The sequence below is a fragment of the Ictidomys tridecemlineatus genome, chromosome 2 (assembly GCF_052094955.1).
Source record: "Ictidomys tridecemlineatus isolate mIctTri1 chromosome 2, mIctTri1.hap1, whole genome shotgun sequence".
NCBI classification, from domain to species: domain Eukaryota; kingdom Metazoa; phylum Chordata; class Mammalia; order Rodentia; family Sciuridae; genus Ictidomys; species Ictidomys tridecemlineatus.
Genome location: NC_135478.1, coordinates 172,401,932 through 172,422,915, shown reverse-complemented (window position 1 = coordinate 172,422,915; position 20,984 = coordinate 172,401,932). Strand labels below are relative to the sequence as shown.

The following is a 20,984-nucleotide window of genomic DNA, read 5'->3' as shown; positions in this document are numbered from 1 at the left end:
ATTCTTGACAACATGAAGAAGATACTGATCTAATGCATTAAATAATTCCCCAGATATTCATGCTTATTTCCTGGAAATGTAGCAATAAGTAACTAAATGTCTCAGTAATTTAGGCAAATGCCTCAGCCTATGTTGCCTGGGGAATGCTAAGTAATGGAAGAAATTTGAATACTTCTAACAACTTCAAAATACAGAGTTCTGGAATAACTATAATCCATTGAACCATGTAACTAAGAAAGTAAAGGAAGAAGTGGGCTAAGTTGTTAACATGGCAAACTCAGTTTATCTGATGATGGTTGGTAGAATTCAAGTGCAGGATGGGCTAAGCAGTCATGCATATGAGTTTTGTTTCTCCTATCACTCACTACTAATTGCAGTTCATTAAAACTAGGTTCATCTTTGGACTTAGTATATGCACACATATTCCACATGTATAATAACCACAAAATAGGAATAAAAGGCTTTATTTTTCTTTTTAGTTACTTAAAAATCTTGTCTTACACAAGCACAGATACATAGTTTCATTAGACATGAACTAGATGCCTATAAAATAACAAGCATGATCCTGTGAAGCTAGGTTTTCAGCTGAAGCAGATTCTGGCTCATGTTACCGTGGTGCTCTTTCCACTGGAAAGTCCTTCTCAAATTCACAGTTCTGATTTCAATTCTTCTTCATATTTGACTCAGGTACCAAAGGAGACTTGCTATTGCATAAGTTTAAAATTCACCTACGGATCCTATTTTCCTACCCTGTCATTGTGCTTCAGAGGGAATAAAGGCTTGTGTTGTGGAATAACTTGAGAGAGCCACATAGACACAGAGCCCTGCCCTCCTTTAGATGCCACCTAGAGTTAAAGACCTTTTTTTTTTTTTTTTTTTTCCTGGAACATCACAGCTTAGCCCCAGGAGACAAACACAAGGATCTTCAGTGGATGTATATACATACATATTTCCCTCTGCATCTTAAAGTTCAAATTAAGATATATTTCAACTTTTTCTAAAATTATCTTGTTAAAGTGCCCAAACCAAAAGGAGCAGCACATTGGTAACCTAGTGCCCTGACGCGCTTTAATCAGATGAACAAAAACTTTGATGCAACAGTGAATAGGTTTTGCAGGGCAGTTGTGCTTACCTTCATAAGTCCCGCTTTCTAGGAGAGCACCGCTTTTCTCCAATTCCATAAAATCTTCAACGGTGATGAAAATGTAATCCACCCCAGGGACCTCACCCTCCTTATGTGGCCTTGTGGTGCCTGAATAAGGAAAAATCAAAAACAAAAGAAAGACTAAGTGATCTGCTGCTGAACTTTAGAAATACCACCAGACTTCTGAATATTCAATAACACTCGTTTGTACATCTTGTTAGTTGGCAGTTTGTGTTTGTCCTTCTGTTTGTTTGGCAACAGAAAATAGCAGGGGGTAAAGATTAAAGTAAACATACAAAGCATTTTTCTTCATCAAGCTTTTATAAAGAGTTCATTGCCATGGAATGTAGCTGCATAGATTTTTTTTTTTTCCAGAGAAAACTGCAGACCATTGTGCCCTTTTTGAAGAGGTGGTTTGAATAGTGGCCCAGGAGTTTGCAAGCTCAGGAATCTACATATATTGTTCCCATGAATGGACCGCTGTTGTGCTACAGATTGCTGTGCTACGAAAATACATCTTGTTAAATGTCAACTTATCTTTTTATTTTCATGATTTGCTTTCTTTTGGGGGGACTGTTTGTTAGTTTTATTTGTTAATTTTACACCCCAAATAACTCATATTGGATTTAATTGTCAAAAAGCTTTACTATGACTTAAAATTTAATAATTGAAACTGAGCAATAATAAAAATTACATCAGTAATTATAACTGGCATACTGAAATACCTAATTTAACAGGAAAACTTTGACTCCATGACACAGCTTTCTTTTAATGTTACATCATAGTTCTAAATAATAGTGGGTTTTATTGTGGCATATTCATACATGCACCCAATTTGGTCAATTTCATTATCTAGAAGCCAACTTCTTCTCTCTTTTCTTCTCTCCTCCCATTTCCATTTTGTACTCTACTAGTTTCTCTTCTATTTTCATGAGATCATTTTTTTTCTTTTTTTCTCTCTTAACTTTCATATCTGAGAAAATACACGACCCTTGACTTTCTGAATCTGGCTTATTTCACTTAAAATGTGTTCTCCAGATCCATCTTTTTTTTTTTTTTGGCAAATGATATAATTTTATTCTACTTTGTAGCTGAATAAAATTCCATTTTTATATGTGTATGTATGTATATGTGTGTGTGTATGTGTGTATGTGTGTGTGTGTGTGTGTGTGTGTGTGTGTGTGTATATATATATCAGATTTCCTCCATCTATTCATCTGTTGATAGACACCTAGGCTGGTTCTGTAACTTGGCTATTGTGAGTTGTGCTTCTTTAAACATGGGTATGTACACATCACCACAGTCTGCTAACTTGTAACTCTTTAGGGTAAATACTGAGGAATAGTATAGCTCGGTCATATGGTAGCTCTATTCCTAGTCTTTTGAGGAACCTCCATTCTGATTTCCATAGTGGTTGTACCAATTTACATTCCCAACAGTATATAAGTGTTCCTTTTCCCCTACATCCTTTGCAGCATTTATTATTATTTGTATTCTTGATGACTGCCATTCTAACCAGAGTGAGATGGAATCTCAGTACCCAGATTTTCTAATACCTCCCTTACATAGCCTTCATTCCTTCCTTCATTATGCCTAATTCTGACTGAATTTTGAGATGATATCTTCCCAGGGTCTACTGCTTATTGCTACTGCTTCTGCTTCCTATATCACCTATACAGAGAATGGAGATACTGAGGGCCAAAATAACAAGACCATGAGTCGCTCACCCTGTGGGTAATCCAGCTTTCCTGGAGAGCACAGCCTTTCCAGGCCTTCTCTCCAGCTGGGGAAAGCAGAAGCAAAAATAGAGAGGTGTTAAAGTTTGACCATGCCCTAAGCTTCTTCCTTTCTTTTTCTCTGTTAACTACCTAGGGAATTTGGCAAGGGCAGATTGGCATTTACATAATGCATACATGCAAATAAGTATGCAGAAATATACAGAGGGCAAATATAGATGCAAGGTGGCACATTGGCAGACTTCTTCATATTTCAATCTTTTCCATATTGTCTCCATACTAAACAAAAGTATTTTTTTCTACATATTATTTTTATTCTCTGAATTTGAAATCTTGATCAACTAGGTCATGAAAATCATCAGCTAGCTCCTTTTTTTTTTTTTTTTTTTTTTTGGTCTATTAGGATCAAGCCTGAACTGCTGATGAGAGACATAAACTATTGTCAGGATGTACAAGGTACTAGGAAAATTGATTTTGGGGAAAAACAAATAATTCCTAATAAAATCATTTTTAAAATTTTGAAGGCATTATTTTCTAAAATTATTTTATAATCCTTCTTTGGGGGTTAAAAAACAATTTTTTCTATAATAATTTTTAATGCCTTACCTTGAATTTGTTATTGTATTTGGTTTAACTGAGCTGCATTCTACAGTATTTCCTACTGCTTTTATGCTCTAAAATACAAACCTCCCACACCTAGTATGCATAATTTTGTCAAATTAATGTTTCTATGAGAACCTTAACTTTCAATATCCTGACTTTTATGTGCTTAACCCTTGTGAATTAGAAGGGCATTAACATGGTTTTTGGCAATCAATTTGTTTTTCTGTTTTTCTGTTTAGAATGCACTCTAATCATTAAGAAAAAAATCATATAACAAAGATTTAATTTTCCCTACTAATTCATCTGCATGTTTCATGCAGATGAAGTTACATACTTTGATTAATTAACTGCTTGCAATATGGTAATGCATTTCCAGCACCACGTGGGCACAGGACCACATGCTTTAGGGCAATTTCCAGGGCAGCTGACCTATTCAGAGCAATTCACCTGAACCGAATGCTAGGGAACATGTTATGGTTGTGCTCTTCTTGGTTCACTGAGCGGTTCTACATCTCCTCCTTGTACCTCAGGCTTCTATGACTGATTTGCTGCCTCTGTGATGTGTCAGTGTCACCTGTCATTGCCTGCCCATGCTGGTTGCTTACCTCACTGGCACTTGAAGTTCTACTTCAATTTCAAATGTTGCAACCCTAATTTTGACATCTCTTCTCCTCATTTCTGTTTCTGATTTCCAGTTCCTTGATCTCTCCTTCTTCCCTGTGTTTCCCAAACTGGCTTAATTTGCCTCCCTAGCTACTCTGTGACTAGGAGCAACCTAGAACCTGTCCTTTCCTTTAGTTCAAAATCACCATTTGAATCACTTGTAATAAGCCCCAAATTCATTCACAGACTGCAGTTGCTAGAGAAATTTATAAGCTGACAAAACACTCTTCAAATTCAGGCTATTTAAGGTTAGTTTGATTATTATACTTGGAACCCTTGTGTATATATATCTTCATGACTTCCTGTCACATTCCCTCCACTTTCTAATGTTTAGTTCCTCTGACTTTCTGCAAGAAACTTGAACTCCTTCTTTTCTTGGTTTAAAAAAAAAAATCAAATTCCCTAAACTTTCCTAACTTCTGCTTACCTTACCTGCATTATCCTCATATTTTCTCTTTTCCTTCAAAGTTAACCCTTGCTGAGATGAATCCCTTCTCCTTTGCTTCCTTTCAAAATTTAGTGTTATTTCCTACATCAAAGTTACATACACAAAATTGAACAATTCTATAAAAATTTCTTATTTTTTTTAAAAATAGTAGGCCTTCATCACCACTCTCCTCCCACACATACAATCTTTCTTTTACCCAGAGGACAACATGCTCAACTCTTAACTGAGTCTTTTATTTTACCTTCGTATCTCTAAATAACATATTTAAGATGCCTCTTAATGCTTTACTTTAATCACTACTTCTTGATTTGCCAGTAAAAAAAAAGGTTAGAGTCTATTTTGCCCACCGTTCTACACACACACACACACACACACACACACACACACACACACACGCGGGCATGCACACACACACATGCACATACACACACACACACACACACACACACACACACACACACACACACCCCACTTCCTGCTCCTTTCCTTTTTTCATTCTTCCAATTAATTGAAGAACCTTGTGCTTAGAGGACTACTTAGTGTTTGCATTAATGATGATGTGTACATGTGTTTCCTGCTAATCCTTGTAGTACACTGACTACTTTCGCTTTCTGGTGTAACTTTTTGATTACTTGTAATACTTTGATCTCTAATTTTTCATATATGAATCATTTATCCAGTTAATGAACTCTCTCCTCATTAGATTTTGAAATATACAAATATGTTTAGTAGTTTATCAGGTTTGTCCCACTGAATCAAACTCTTCAGGGACCTTCTGCCTGCTCCAGTCTGGATTGTGTCAGTCTGCCCCACGGCTGTCATCCTGGGACAAGCTGTTGCCATTAGTCTGGAATTCTCTGCTTCTCTGTCTTGGGAGGTAGCTTTTCTTTCCAAGATTTGTGCCTATTTTGGGGGTCTACACCCTCATTTTAACAAAGTACATCTTTCAGAAGCTTCTTGTCAAAGGTAGCATGGAACTACATTGTGTGGAGATTTTGTATGTCTGAAAATGTCTTATTCCACCCTTACAGGGGGTAAATCTGACAGCATTTCAGGAAAACATTATGAAAATTTATTTCTCCATCTTGCTTCTCTGTGAATCCATCAGCATTCTTCCTGTCTTGCCAGCTTGAACATTACCCTCACGGTCACTTTTGAGTCCTCCCTTACTCTTTTATTCCACCTCCAAATATTTAGCAAGTTCTATGCCTGAAATTCCACGATGCCATCCTTCCTGTCTGCGCTACCTCTGATGCAAGACTTCCAGCCTGGGTCAGAAGATGATAGATGCTTCAATGATGTCTTTATCCATCTCTTAGTTTACCTCTGCACTTCCCAATGATCCCTGATAAACAGCAAAAGGATGTGGCTGGCCTTATGCTTTATCTACTCAATCTCTTCTCAAGAAGGTGGGTTATAAAAGGCAGAGAAAGGAGCTAAAAAAAGTCAGAGAAGGTTCAGATCCTATTGTGTACAGTAAAAGGCAACTCTCATGGGATTCTTCACATGTACTTGCCTTGATGGAACATGGAAGAGAACATAAAATTAAGAATTTTCTGCTAAAAAATGCTTTCTTTTCTGGAATGGCAGGTGTGTCACTCTGCTTTTTCTTCAACCTAAAATTTCCATCATTAGAACTACTCTTTGGTTCAAATAAAAGAGAAACTAACTTTAAATTGTATGTGCTAGTGTATAAGAATTTGAGCTGTGAAATCAAACTGCCTGTGCCTGTTGGGGCTCTATCACTCAATATCAGTATTATCTGGAGAAACCTTCACCTCTACAAACTCTATTTTTCTTACCTGTAAAATGAAAATAAAAAAGCTTGAAAGATATTTAAAACAATGTCTGATACACTGAGCACTCAACAAGAAATTTATAATACATACTGCTGCCTAGAAGAACAGAGATGACATCATGGATAGTTTTTCCCTCCTCAATTCTTGTTCCAAATATTGAGCATTTACTATGTGCCAAGAACTGTTCTGGATATTTGAGATTTATCTTTTAATAGCACAGAATTGGATCCCCAGTCTTACATAATTTGTATTTTAACAGGGAAAGACAGAGAATAAACAAAAGATATAATTTAAAAAGAAGTTATAAAAAATGCTTGAAAGGTTTAAATCCCATCAGTGACCCTAAATCAGGTCATTAGCATCTATGCACAATTTATCGAGTCAATGACTGTGATTTCTAACCATTAGTTTGCACAATGTGGACAGTAAGTATGAAGAGAAGACAAAGGCTGTGAGAAAAAGACCTGAAGGGAAGTAGAGCCTGCAACACTATGGGCTACAGGTTTCCCAGCTTGGCTGCAGACCTCTGGGAGGCAACTGGAGATCTACCAAGAGCTTGGTTATATTTTGGAAAGAATCACTAAATTTTTTTTTTAAAAGAGATCTCACTTATTTTACAGATAGATCAGTTTGGCTTAGGTTATTTGGCTTAAAGCACTGGTGCCCAACATAGATTATGTTTGAACTTTGAAAGTTATTTTCATAGCATTGGTAAGTATGAGAGTACAATGAGGCTTTTGATGACTGCTATATATGCAAACACACACAGACTCTTATTTTTAAGAGAAAAAGGAAGAAGCATGATATGTTTAAAAAAGGGTTCTCAGCATTTGAGGTTCATGACATTTGTATTACATTTTTGTTTTAATGTCTTACATGTATGATTCTGGGTTAAAATATAATTTAGTTGGTAATTACTTTTATCATATTTTAAGGGAAATAATATAAAAGGCTTTGTAAAAATAAAAACATGAATATCATGCCAATAATATCTGCCTTCCTCTTTAGTAACATTAATAGTACAGCCAAGACAATTTTAACAAATATTATTGATGGTATCGTATGGCTATCTTATTAGAATCAATTGTAATCCAATTAGCTTCATTTTGGTTATGAGTTCTTATAAATAAGTGGTTCTTATATCTTTTAAACATTATTTGGTAAAAAGAAATTTAAGTCAGGATATAAATTAATTTTTTTTCTGATTACACACTAAAATGAAGCACATGATGGTTTAGTCACTACTTACAAGAGTCTTATTGCTTCTGTTAAACAGACACATAAAACAGGTAGAGCCCATGGCCTAGGCTGTAAGAAATTTCTACCATTTGCTGAATCATTTGAAAAGTGTGAAAATGCTCATAAAACCTGATTAGTGGGTCATTTAATTTTACCTGTAGGAATAGCACCTTCAACAACAAAAGTCAGAAAGTGTGATTTTAGATCCATATGTCAAGTAAGAAAGGATATTAGTTGGTGTTAAATTGGTTGGCAAGGCTCAGGCTGAAGAAGGAGAAAGCAATTGGAGAGCTATGAACATCTCTTTGGAAAGTAATATGATTCTAAAAATAAGGGAAACACATGTAAAATGAAATGTAATGTTGTATAATGGTAATTTGCAGCTAAAGGTAATTAATATCTAGACTGGAGAAATAGTTAAGTTGAATTTCCTGAAATGGTTACCTACCTTATTTTTATGCTGAAATAATTATAGTTGCTTTCCCAACTCAAAAGATCATGAATAGAGAGTTGACAGGGAAGCAAGACTCAACAGTAATAACAAGTAATCATCTAGCATTAGCAATAAGGTGGAAGCTAGGGAGGATCAAAGAGGAAAATATAGATGATTCATCATATAGCTGAAGTTGAAGCTCACTGTCTTTAATTGCGCTTCTATTTTGGGCAGGGACTTTCTTAAGCAGTACATAGAAAAGGCCAAAACAATTTTTATTATCCAAATTATGATTTGTATATTTCATTCTTCTTAGTTCTTCCAGACCACCCCTCTAAAGAAAGGTAGAATTGAAAAGGGAGGAAATGCTACTAAGTTGAATCTTTATTTCCTATTCCTTTCTTAAAAAGAAAACCAGGTTATTTATTAATTGCTAAATGAAGTACTGTATGAATAATATCTCTATCATAAGTTAATGAGAGCATACAGTTCTTATGCTCAAAAGGCAAATCTGAAAAGAATGAATCTTCCCTGAAATGGTTGGCTTATTTATATACAGTGAAAGCACATGAAGGCCACTTGTCATTTTGTTACCATGGCAACCGGGGGTGCCAATGCAATTTTTCTAATTCTATTTTTTAAATTAAGGAGCATTGCCCCTTTTGCCTTAGGAAGAAAGGAGCATGATGTTTGTGGCAAATGTAATTCTAAAGCACATTTCCTTTCGGTTTTCTGATATTTCCTAATTTTGTAAGATACTTTTAAAAAGTCACCAGTTCAACGGAAAATCATATTACCTAGATGTTGGCTCAGTGTAGTGATCTATTGTGATTCATTCAGATGTGCTGAAAGTTCTAGGGTGCCTGTTGCATGGCAGGAACCCAATACACATTTGCTAAAGAAACAGACTTGGAATTGATCATTAATAGTCAATGTGTTCTAAGCAGATGGGTTACTGTGTGGAAATCTGAGAAAGTGAATTCTGTACCTATGCTTGTTTCTGAATACATTCTTTCTTTCTTTCTTCCTGGTGTTTCTCAACTGCAAGTTGAACAAAATAAACTTTGACAGCCAGGGTGACTTTCTCTGGATTCAACCTTTAATAAACTCACTCTAAAGATTCCTAAAGACACTTCTTTAGTTTGTCAGTTACTCATTAGCTAGTGTGAACACCATCCCAGATTTGTATATGAGCTTCCAATGAAAGCATTCATGAGATTTGTTTGGCCAATTTCTTTCATCAATTTTAAGGTAACCAGCCTTTGCCTTCGATATTATTACACTTATTTTCAACCATATAAAATCTAGAGGTATGGTTTGCTTACTGTATCAGGCAAAGCAAATAATATAGTTTAAGTCATTGAATCTTATGTGATAGTGTAGAAAGTAATGTGAACTTTACAGATTTTATGGTAACTGAAAAGGTGGATTGGAATAGTTTTTTAAAAAGTAAAACCTGCAACTCAATTCCATTAATCACCTATAAGGTATAATAATTACTTATGTCCTCATTAAAACACTATGTATGTTTTTGTAAAATATGGAAAATTTGATAATCCTTTTGTAAAACACCAGTAGTTACTTTGACTTATTTTTTTAAACAGTGAGTGTATTGCTTTAAACCTCAATAATTATTTAAAAACTCTCTCATCTCCTAAAACAGCAGGCTGTTAATTATTGTTTAAAACAACACTGGCGGGCTGGGGATGTGGCTCAAGCGGTAGCGCGCTGGCCTGGCATGCGTGCGACCTGGGTTCGATCCTCAGCACCACATAAAACAAAGATGTTGTGTCTGCTGAGAACTAAAAAATAAATAAGGAAAAACAAACAAACAAAAAAAAAACAACACTGGCATATGCTAACAGAAGGTATCTTTCAGAAACATATAACTTTTTGGAAAAGAGACTTTTTAATATCATGGATATAAAATTTCAGATTAAATCCTACATACCACCAATTAATGTTTTAAATTATAACAGTGTAGACTGGGGTAGCATCATTCCCAGACTTACCTTAAAAAGTAGGATGTATTATAAGCACAGAACCACATGGAGGACTCCTTAAAACACAGATTGCTAGTGACCCCACCAGGTGCAGCTTGAGGATTTGCATTTCAAACAAGTTATTGGTGAAACTGCTGGTGGTCCAGTGACCACAGTTTAAGAACTAACTCCAAAATAAAAGCACCATTAAATTTCACTGTCAATCACAGTGTTCACAGAGCATGTGGGTCATTTGACATTGACACTGAAGTAATCTATAATCAATTACTGGGTTCATGGAGCAATACAAACTATTTTGACCCATGTATACAAAAATATGGTTTAAAATCTGAAATCAGAGGAAATAAACATGGCTATCAAGAGTGCTCGATGATAACATAATAAGAAAAAGCAAGTATCTAATGAAGAAGATCTCTTGCATTAAGAAAAGCTATGTAAGATATCAAAAAATTAGAAGATACAAAAGAAAAGTTAGTAGAAATCCAAAAACAAACAAAAATAATAGCATCAAAAGATTTCCTCACATTAATGTATACATATTTACCTAATATTGAGAGAATTTTTAAATAATTAGTGATGTTAGGCAACAATACTGAGCAAACTATTTCAAGCAATAGGTAGCATTTACTTTGGAATTTAGTATCCATAAAGCCCTTTATTAAAACACATTATTTAGGCAAATGTATCCTGGTGTCAATTCTCTGATTTTACTTGTACATTTTTGTCCAGAGTAAACAGGGTGATCGAGGTGAAATGAAATGTCATTTAAAATTAATATCGTTGCATTTCATCACCTGAACTCAAAATTCATAATAAGAATTAAAAGAAGAAAAAAAAAAAGAAAGGCAATGTCTGGGGCGGAAATTTCAAAGTGGATGTATGCACATACATTTTCTATTCTAAGGCTCCCACACCAAATGACCATACCTAGTTCCTGACAGTACCAGGGCATCACTGACTGCTGACATACAAGCATCTACACACTGAGGGCCGACTATGGCAAAGTGAAAGGATTCACTCATTCATTCACTTGAACTACCACTTGTTTGGTCATAAGGAATTAATACCTTAAATTTTACCCATTCCTTTACACCCAAGTCCATCTCTTTGACCCACCAGACTGTGGAGGAGAATTCAGCTTCACAAATTATTTTTCTCATAAAAATTCAGCCTTATTTCACTTGCATTTATAGCACAGAGCAAAGCACTGATTATGAAAACGAGATACAGTTATATAAAATGACTCACCCAAGTCAAATCAGATTCCTAGATAGCTATGTTCCTGGATTTTTCATCCACCCTCTCTCTATATAGACCTAGCATACCTAATTCCAGGGGAGAGGAACTCTGCCCTCTCACCAATAACACAGGGTAGCAAATCGTCATCCCAGATTCTTCACTCAATATTAATTTCCTGAAATTTTAAGAGACTAGAAGAAGATTAATGGCTCTTTTGTTACCAGTTAATTTATATTTGAACTTCTGATTTTACTTCTTCAATATTTAATTTAGATATGTTCTATATCTGGTATTCTATAGGATTAATAAAGAGATTTTTGATTCCCAAATTTATTATTTAACAGATAATGTTTCAAGACTACATACTGAACTTAAAGGAAAAAAAAAAGATCAGTGGCTTTTTATAGAAACAATATATATTTAGTTTGAAGCTTTTATGCTCTCCTCATGTAAAATGAATTTGGGCCAGAACTAGACTGCAGATACCAGTCGCCTCTGAGCAGTGCAGACTTTTCTGTGACCTTAGTTGCACAGAAAGTTTAGTGGATCATAACTTTATCATTTTATCACTATTAGAATCTTGCAATGACATTAACTTTTAGTGTCACCATATGTCTCTATGACATCTATATTCTGAAATGCCCAAGATAGATCATAGAATGGAATCTTGAGAATATCAGAAAATACAGATGAAGTAACTGTTCAGGGATTTCAAAACATTGAAATGCTTGTCAGATTATTTGGCATAAATCATGTATTTGAATGATCAACGATTGTTTTTTCATTGAGGCTCTCAAGTACACACATGCCTAATTATCATGGGGGGAAAGCACAAAGAAGCACAGGAGAAAATGTAAATGAGAACCCACCAGGTGCCTTGGGCATGGGGCTTTTATTCTCCTTAGAAATCTTGAGTTAAAGAATCCTCAGGTCAACTGGTGTATCTTACATTCATAATACTAGCTTCCGTATGCCTCAACAGCTTATCACACTTCTTATTTTGTAGCTGAGGGAAAATAGAACAGAAATTCACAGCTCAACTTCCCTAGTTTGAAAAAAAAAATATTGCAGAATTGGGGAATATTATAGCACAAATAAACCAGGCCACTGCTGATAAGACTTTAATTCCAAACTGCGTATCAGTGAGCATTCATGTATAGAGAACATCTGCTTATATTTTGGGGGATAGAACATTCTCTCTACTCAGACCAGTATGACTCTGGGCCAGTCATTAAATGTTGAGTAGTATGGCTTAGCTCCATGTCAAGAAGCGGAGCAAAAAGAGAAAAGTGACTTGATCAAATCAAATCATCAGCAATGTGAGAAAAAAGAAAACACAAGTAACTAGATTTTCAGCCCATAGACAATTTTATTCTTCTGCAGGAAAAAAGGTAGCCAGGACTATTATTGCATTGTTGAGACTTAAACATTATATACACAGCCAGCAACCCCAGATCTATGAGACCCTTTAGGTTTCAAGGGCAGGAGTATTCTGTCCAATTATCATTTATCTGCAGGATCTTGTATTTGTAATTTCAGGCCACTGTACTTCCTGCCTGATTGGACAGCAAAAGAAAAGTGATACAGGGGAAAAGAAATATGCATGTGAGCTGTTAAATATTCATGTGTGACCTTTGTTGGAAAGTTTTACAAAAACATATCAGTATAAACCTATATGGCACAAAATAAACATCTTTGGCTCTAAAGAATCTCAAATCATTATTCGTGAGAGTTGCAGTTACCACAAGAGATTAAGGGAAATTTTATGAATTAAAATACAAAAGAAAAATTTAAGGGAATTTCAAAAGAGAGTTAATTATGGCAATTCTGGTATGAAAGATATTGAGTTAATAGTGAGCTATCAAAAAATAAATATTGGATTTTTTTAGAGAAAATGTCTATGATTTTAGAAAAATCCTTACTCCTTATGGAGAATAAGAAAACAATTTTAGGGCTGGGATTGTGGTTCAGTGGCAAAGTGCTTGCCTCACATATGTGAGGCACTGGGTTCATCCTCAGCAGCACATAAAAATAAATAAATAAATAAATAAATAAATAAATAAATAAATAAATAAATAAATAAATAGTGTTTTTTTTTTTTTTACAAAAGAAAGAAAACAGGCTTACTTGCCAGGATTGAGACATAATACAAAATATTGATGAGACTATTAGCAATCTAGCAGCTGACTCATAATCCACCATACTACCCCCCTCCCTATCAGAGTAGTGGCTGGAGAGCTCACACCTGAGTGACAGACTTCTGGCTTTTAGACACAAATGTCATTAAGTCCTGTCCTCTACCAGAAGCACCAGAGAGTCTGGGATCTGAGAAAACTAACAAGGCAGAGGCTGGCCAAACTAGGCTGCAGGACATTAATGAATCCATATCAGAATGAACAATGTGTGTTACATTTCACATCCACAAACAAATTAAGTAGCCCTTTATCTCTTCAGTTAGACAGCAACTCTTCCTTTGGGCTAGAGGTCAGCAAATTTCCTGTAAAAGGGCCAAATATAAACACCCTAGGCTTTCCTGGCAACACCAACTCTATGGCGACTTCTAATAATTCTTATAGGAATGAGCGGTCACACATGACACACAAACAAATAAGTGTGGCAATATTCTGATAAAAAAATTTATAAGACAGTGGGCAAATGTGACCTGGAAGCACTTGCCCACTCCTGCATTTGGTTTTTGATGCTTTGTGCCTTGAAGTTCTAGTCTAGATTTGTACTTTCAAAACAGCAAGATGCGATTTAAATGACACTATTTGAATGCACTATCTCAACACAGAGGACCAAAAAAAATGACCATTTCTGATGGTGTAGCCTGCATGAAGTATAACATTCCACATGTATGTCCCTCATTCCTTTGAAAACAGAACTAACAAGGTAGCTTTCTAATACACAGAAACAAAAATGGGGAGGGGAAAGAAATCTCTGCAAAAGGACATCATGATTTGGCTTTCAAGAAGCAGGTCAGGATGTTCCTGAGGGATCTTTGACCTAAATTGAAGAATAATTGTCAGGGGGATTATGTGTCTTGTGAAGCTACACAGAGCAGAAACACATTGGCTCCTAAAAGGAAAACATGAAGGAGCTTCTTCAGACCTAAAGTATTGGATGGAGGCACTGCATTGTTTTGTGGTAAATATTATTATCTCCCGGAGGTTCTTTCCATTTTAGGGTTCAATCATGTTAGCAATGCTTTCGTAGGCTATGAACTTCAACAGATATTTAATGCTGCATGAAGTATTAAGCATCTTAGTGCTCTTGAATGTGAAAAATTTTATCAGGCTACATAGGAAATACCCCATGTGTACTCTACATGTTCATCATGGAAATAAAGTTACATATTATTTGTTGAAGAAGGTGATATTCACAATCTTATAAGAAATGTGTTATTACTTGACATAAACATTAAAAACTACATGATAGCTGAATGTGATGGTGCACACCTATAATTCTAGCAACTCTGGATGCTAAGGCAGGAGAATTGCAAGATTGAGGCTAGCCTCAGCAACTTGGTAAGACTGTGTTAGAATAGAGAACAAAGAAGACTGGGGATATATAGTTTAGTGGTAAAGTACCCATGGGTTCAATCCTCAGTACTAAAATAAACAAATGAAAAACCTATATGATATAGTTATATGTATATAATATATGCATTCACATACATTTTAAATTTAGGACCTAGCTCAGTAAAATTAGCATGGCATATGAAAATAAAGCAAAGAACAAGAGAATTATCTTGGCAACCCAAGATGTTTGATTCTGCCTTGCATTATAGCAAAATATCAAAAATAATTTAACTAGAATGCATTCTCTTGTTGAAACAATCTACTTTTTGAATATATCCAATAATACACTTGAAAAACTTCAATTTTTACAAATTTGCCATTTGTTCAAGTATACATTTGAGAATGTATATTTACCTACTAAGAAAAAGAAAAAGATATGTCCAATGAATATAGCAAAGCAAGGAATTATATGCAAGTTTCTTCTTGTATGTAAGATTAATAAGCACTAATAATTATTGGGCTCTAACCTTGTATGAGGCCCTGAAAACTTTTCATATACTATCTCCTTTTCTTCTCTTCAAACCTCCTTAAGGTGGGGAGCATTACACCCTTGTTATAGCTCAAATGACTTGCCCTAGACATAGGACAGATAAATGACAGCATCAGGATTCAAACACAGGCAGTTTGGCTGCAGAGGCCAGGCTTCTAAGCATTATGGCACTCCACCCTCACCCATGAAATGCTTTACATAGAGGGTGATGTGGGGGATGGGCCCCATGGGGGACTGGGAAGGTGTGCCTGTAATTGGGCAGCTACAACTCAGCACATTCAATCAAGTATCCTGCCAGGAGAGAAAAATGAAACCACAAATCATATCTATGGAGAAGAAGGGGAAAGTAAGACATTCCCCAGACTATTGCTGAATTACAGCAGGGATATCCAGGAAGGCAACTCAGAACCCAGAAAGTAACTGGGTACCACAAACCAGAGAGACCTTTAAAATCAAAGCCCAGACTTGGGACCTATAAACATTTTTAAAGGAATATAATAGAGTAGAAAAACTAGTAATTTCTTCAAATTAGTGATGTAAACCATTAAGAATTGGGTGAGTTTTAGTTATGTGGGACATACATTCCTTTTATAAGCCAAACTATAGAAATGTGACTCTTAAAAATGTGACTTGCTGAGCCAGTCACAATGGCCCACTTCTGTAATCCCAGTGGCTCAGGAGGCTGAGGCAGGAAGATCATGAGTTCAAAGCCAGCCTCAGCAAAAAAGAGAGGCACTAAGCAACTCAGTGAGACCTTGTCTTTAAATAAAATACAAATAAGGCTGGGGATGTGGCTCAGTGGCCGAGTTCCCCTCAGTTCAATTCCCGGTACCAAAAGAAAAAAATATGACTTGCAAAAATTCCAACAAATATTTATTTGGTGCCTAAATTAGTAGGTTAAAAAAAAAGTAAAAAAAATAAAGCATTCCATCCTTCTAGAGACCTCAAGTTATTAAGATACAGAAGCTGCAACCACCTGTATAATAATTATCATAAAATAATGATAAAAACAGTAAATATGGGAGCAAATACATAGTTTAAATCTCTTATAAAGTTGATAGATAATTTAAAGCAAAAAATAGTAATAATATGGTGAATTAAAATATATAACCACATTAACCCAAAGACTGGAGTAGGAGACAGAAGAACACCATGGTAAGATTCTTATATTATATATGAAGTAGTATGCTACCATATTATACATCTATAATAATAAGCCTAAAGTAACTTTTAACATATACATGCAAAATCAAAAGAGTGATCATCCATTTGGATTAAAAGAACAAGACCTAACTATATATTGCCTACAACAAACAAACTTTAATGTAACAACACACACAAAAAAAGTAAAAATAAAAGGATAGATTTAAAAAAACGTTATGCCATGTTATGATCAAATGAAAGGTGTAACATCACAAAAATATTTCAGAGAGAAGAATCTGAATAGATAAAGACTGTCATCTCTAAATAATAAAAAGTCAATTCACTAAGAAGATATAAATCCTGTGCTGACAATAGCATCTAAAATAGCAGAGATTCAAAATACATGAAGCAAAGACAAAGAGTTATGAAGAAGAACTGATAGTTCCTCAGTTATAATGAGGTTTCAGCATCTGTCTTTCAAAACTGATAGAACAAGCAGACAGAAAATCAGTATAGATACAGACCTGAACATTATCTACCAACTTAACCTAATTGATCTTTATAGAACACTCCATTCTACAGGAGAATAATAAACTTTATTTTTAAGAGCATATGGAAAGTTTCCCAATATAGACTACATTCATAAAACAAATCTCAATAACTAAATAATTCAAGTCATAAAAACTATTTTCTAACCACAATAAAATTAATTCGAAGCCAATAACAGAAAGATCAGGAAAATGCCTAGGTAATAGAAAACTAAAAAACATACTTTTAAATAGGCCATTCATCAAGGAAGAAATCCAAAAGGTAATTAGAAATTACTTTGAACTAAATGAAAATGAAAAAACTATAAAGCAAAATTATGGGATGTTTTTAAATCAAGGACTTGAGAGACATTTATAACTCAAAATACCTCTATTAAAAAAGAAGGGCTCAAATAAATTACTTTAGCAATTAGAAAATAGAAGAGCAAACCAAACTTTAAACAAGAAGAGAAAAAGGAAAAATAAAGACGAGAAGGGAAATTAATAAAATACCCAGAAACTAATAAATAATGAAAAGAACATCTGAGTCTTTGAAAATATTAGTAAAATTGATAAGCATCTGGCCAGACTGATCTCAAAAAAAAGAGAGGACATAAATGACAGTCATCATTGGAATCTATGGGGGATTTGTTTCAGGCCTCTCAGGTATGCATGCATGTCTAACCAAATCCATCATTCTCAAGCTCCTTACAAAAAATGGCATGGTATTTGCATACAATCTACACAATCCTCCCTTCAGATCATCTCTAGATGATTTATAATATCTAACACCATGTAAAAACTGTATAAGTAGTTGTTATATTCTATTGTTTCAGAAATGACAAGAAAATAAGTGCAACCAGTTCAGTAAAGATGCAACCATTATAGGTTTGACTGCAAAGTACACTGATAAGATGGGGGTGGGGTCAGTGCTCAAACTTTAAGTGCTGCAGAGATGCTCAGATCTGTGAAACAGTGGGAGCTAAAGCAGGGTATGTCCACACATTTTATGTCCACACATTTTGCTCACCTGTATTCAGCACAGTGTCATGGTGCAAATTAAACATTTCTTATGGAAGTTTCCAGATTTTTAAAAAATATTTTAAATCCAAGTCTGGTTATATATGTAGTTGTGGAAGTAATGGATATGAAGGGTCAACACTGCCAATATTAGCAATGAAAGAAGTGACCTCCCTACAGAGATGACAGAAATATAAATATAAAGTTTTTGTGGATTATTATATATTCCAAATTTGACAACTTAGATGCAATGCACAAACTCTTTAAAAGACATAGAAAATCCCAAACATGTTTAAGAAAAGTGATAGCATTAACATTTATATATAAAAATACTTATATTTATGACCATAGATAATAGTGTGTGAATGTATTAGAATTTGTTATTGGAAACTACCTCTTAAAGAAAACTGAAAGGCCAGACAACTTTACTGGTAAATTCTATCAAACATTTACAGAAGTAATAATACTGATTCTACAAAAACTCTTTCAGAAAACTGAAGAGGGTATAATATTCAAATCATTATACAAGGCCAGGATTATTCTGGTACCAAAAAACAAAGATTTCAAGAAAATAAAATTACAAACTACTGTTTCTCACACACATACATAAAAGAAATTACAGCTGAGCATATTTCATATCTATATGTATAAATATACATATAAACACTTAACAAATTTTAGTAAATTTAATGGAACATTCAATTCAATATTTGCCATACAAATATTCTTATGAACTCCTACATATATAGTATATATATGGATTTTCATTGTAGCATCCTTGAAAAGGAAAAACCTAAAAGAAAAAAAATTTTTTTCTTCCTTACCAACTTCAACTCTGGTTGCAAATGCTTAATGCATCAGAGTAGCAGAAAGGTAGCAGCTTCCAACTATTCATGCTTAAAATTCTAAGTCTTTTTGTTAGCTTTACTTGCAAAGATACCAGCTGTAACCTGAATTGCTGTTGACTTTCATGATTTTCTTTAACCAACACATCAGACTATTTTCACGTGTTGCCCTTTTTGTTGTTGTTGCTGTTAAGCTTATTTTTAGCGTCATCTAGGACAAAAACTCTCAACCCTCACTACACATTAGAGTCATATGGGAAGATTTTAAAATCAGTGGCTCCATCTCAGAATTTGGGGTTCAGTTTCTGAAAGTTGCTATTTTTATTTTTATTTTTTTAGAACTCTCCACAGGTGATTTTAATGGCACCTGGTTTGAAGACCAGTGATTTTGGAACATCAGTTATTTGGCATATCAGTTTTGGAATATCAGTTTCTCCGGACTCTTTCATTGACATTTTATTCATTCTTATATATTTTGAAAGCTCAGGAAGTTGTGAAATTTATTTTGGTCCCAGGAATCCTCGTCTCTTCTAATCTGCCATATAGTTTTAAATCCACTAATGTCAATCTAAGATATGTTGCTATAGAAATATGATACATTGAAGTTCTACAATAATTTCCCCCTTGGTACCCAGTCTCATGGCTTCAAGAGTTCTGTAAACACATACTCTTAGCCATTTTGACATTCCATATAACATGCTCTCAGACTGCCCCAATATCCTAATTTCCTTCAATTGGAATACACTGACCAGTTCCCATTTGTTGATTTTGAATGCCTAGTTAAATTTCATGTCTGTTGGGTACTGGCACTTGTTTTATTTTCCACAATGATTTGTGGAAAGAGACATTAATCTTAATCTCTACTTCATTCCTTTTTTTTAATTTTTTTGAGAATGTATGAATTGTGATAAAAAGTAATAAGCTACTTTGAAGAAATTTGTGGGGTTTTAAAAATATTTTTAAAAACACATCTGTCAGAACCTGAAAACAAAAATGAGTACATGAGAATTCCAAAGTACTGCTAATGTTAATATTTTTCACAATTTCACATTTGGAATTGCTTTTGGATTCAGGTGCTTTCTTTTTTTTAAAAAATTTACCTTCATAGCAGAATTCCAACATCTGAGGCCGAGTTTGGCTTAAGACAGTAGTTAAAGGTTGTTCAAATTCAAATCCAGTGAATATTTTGGGTTACAAATGAAAGAAGTTAATACCATTTGGTTTGAAATAGAGGTGTGACTAAAATTAATGAAATTATTTTCTCTCTGACTATACCTGGCTATGAAGGTAATTGATACAATTCTTTTCCAGTTGTTAGCTACCCAGCTGTCAAGTGATCCCCAGGTTCAGAAAGTCCTGTCTTGTGGCCTGGTCATCACTGCTGTTTTTAACCTACTGTCATATAGATAGGGACAGTGCTATACAAAAAAGGGGTTAGCTTCTGGGTTGGAACAAATTCTTTCACCTCACTTGTCTAACAGCCCTAACTTGTAAAATAGGAATAATTAATAATGCCAACCTTGTGAAAATGTTGTGAGAATTTAATGTGAAAAATTTTAAAAATGCTTTGCCCCCATCCTTCTCATATTCTGATGTGGAGAAGATCTCCTTAAAATTTCGTTAAGATGAAGTTTCTGATAAATAGGCCTGGGTGTGGCCTGAGATTGTGCATTTCTAACAAGCTCTCAGGTAATGCTGACACTGGACCACACTTTCAAGAGAAACGCTTTAATTTAGCTGGACTATAATAAGTATCTCAGTCACTTAAAAGTGTCATTGCCTTCCTTCTTTCATGTCATGTTTCCATCATTGTTGATTTAGGATTTGGATGTTGGCCAACAATCGCAACATCTAATACTGGTACACGGGGGATCCTGACTATTCTCACAAAGAAGGTGACTCACAGTGCAAGCGCTAGAAGGAAGAAAAGCCCTTGGGTTTATGGACTTAGAATCTTCACTCAATAGTAAACATGGGCTTGGTTTCTACTGTGTGCCAACTTCCATTCCAGAACATGAGTAGACAGGCATTCAAGACCATGGATTGTGTTGGATAGGGAAGTAGAAGCCAG

At 34.8% G+C, this 20,984-nt stretch overlaps 1 protein-coding gene across 13 annotated transcripts in view; it reads right to left on the bottom strand.

Moving 5' to 3' along the window:
* Positions 1-20,984, bottom strand: part of Magi2 (membrane associated guanylate kinase, WW and PDZ domain containing 2) — a 1,272,989-nt gene that overhangs the window by 544,771 nt on the left and 707,234 nt on the right. For all 13 annotated transcript variants that reach the window (XM_078040157.1, XM_078040158.1, XM_078040153.1 and 10 more), the window contains one exon: positions 1,133-1,252. In XM_078040157.1, coding sequence (XP_077896283.1) covers positions 1,133-1,252 — 120 coding nt within the window. The remainder of the gene's footprint in view (positions 1-1,132; positions 1,253-20,984) is intronic.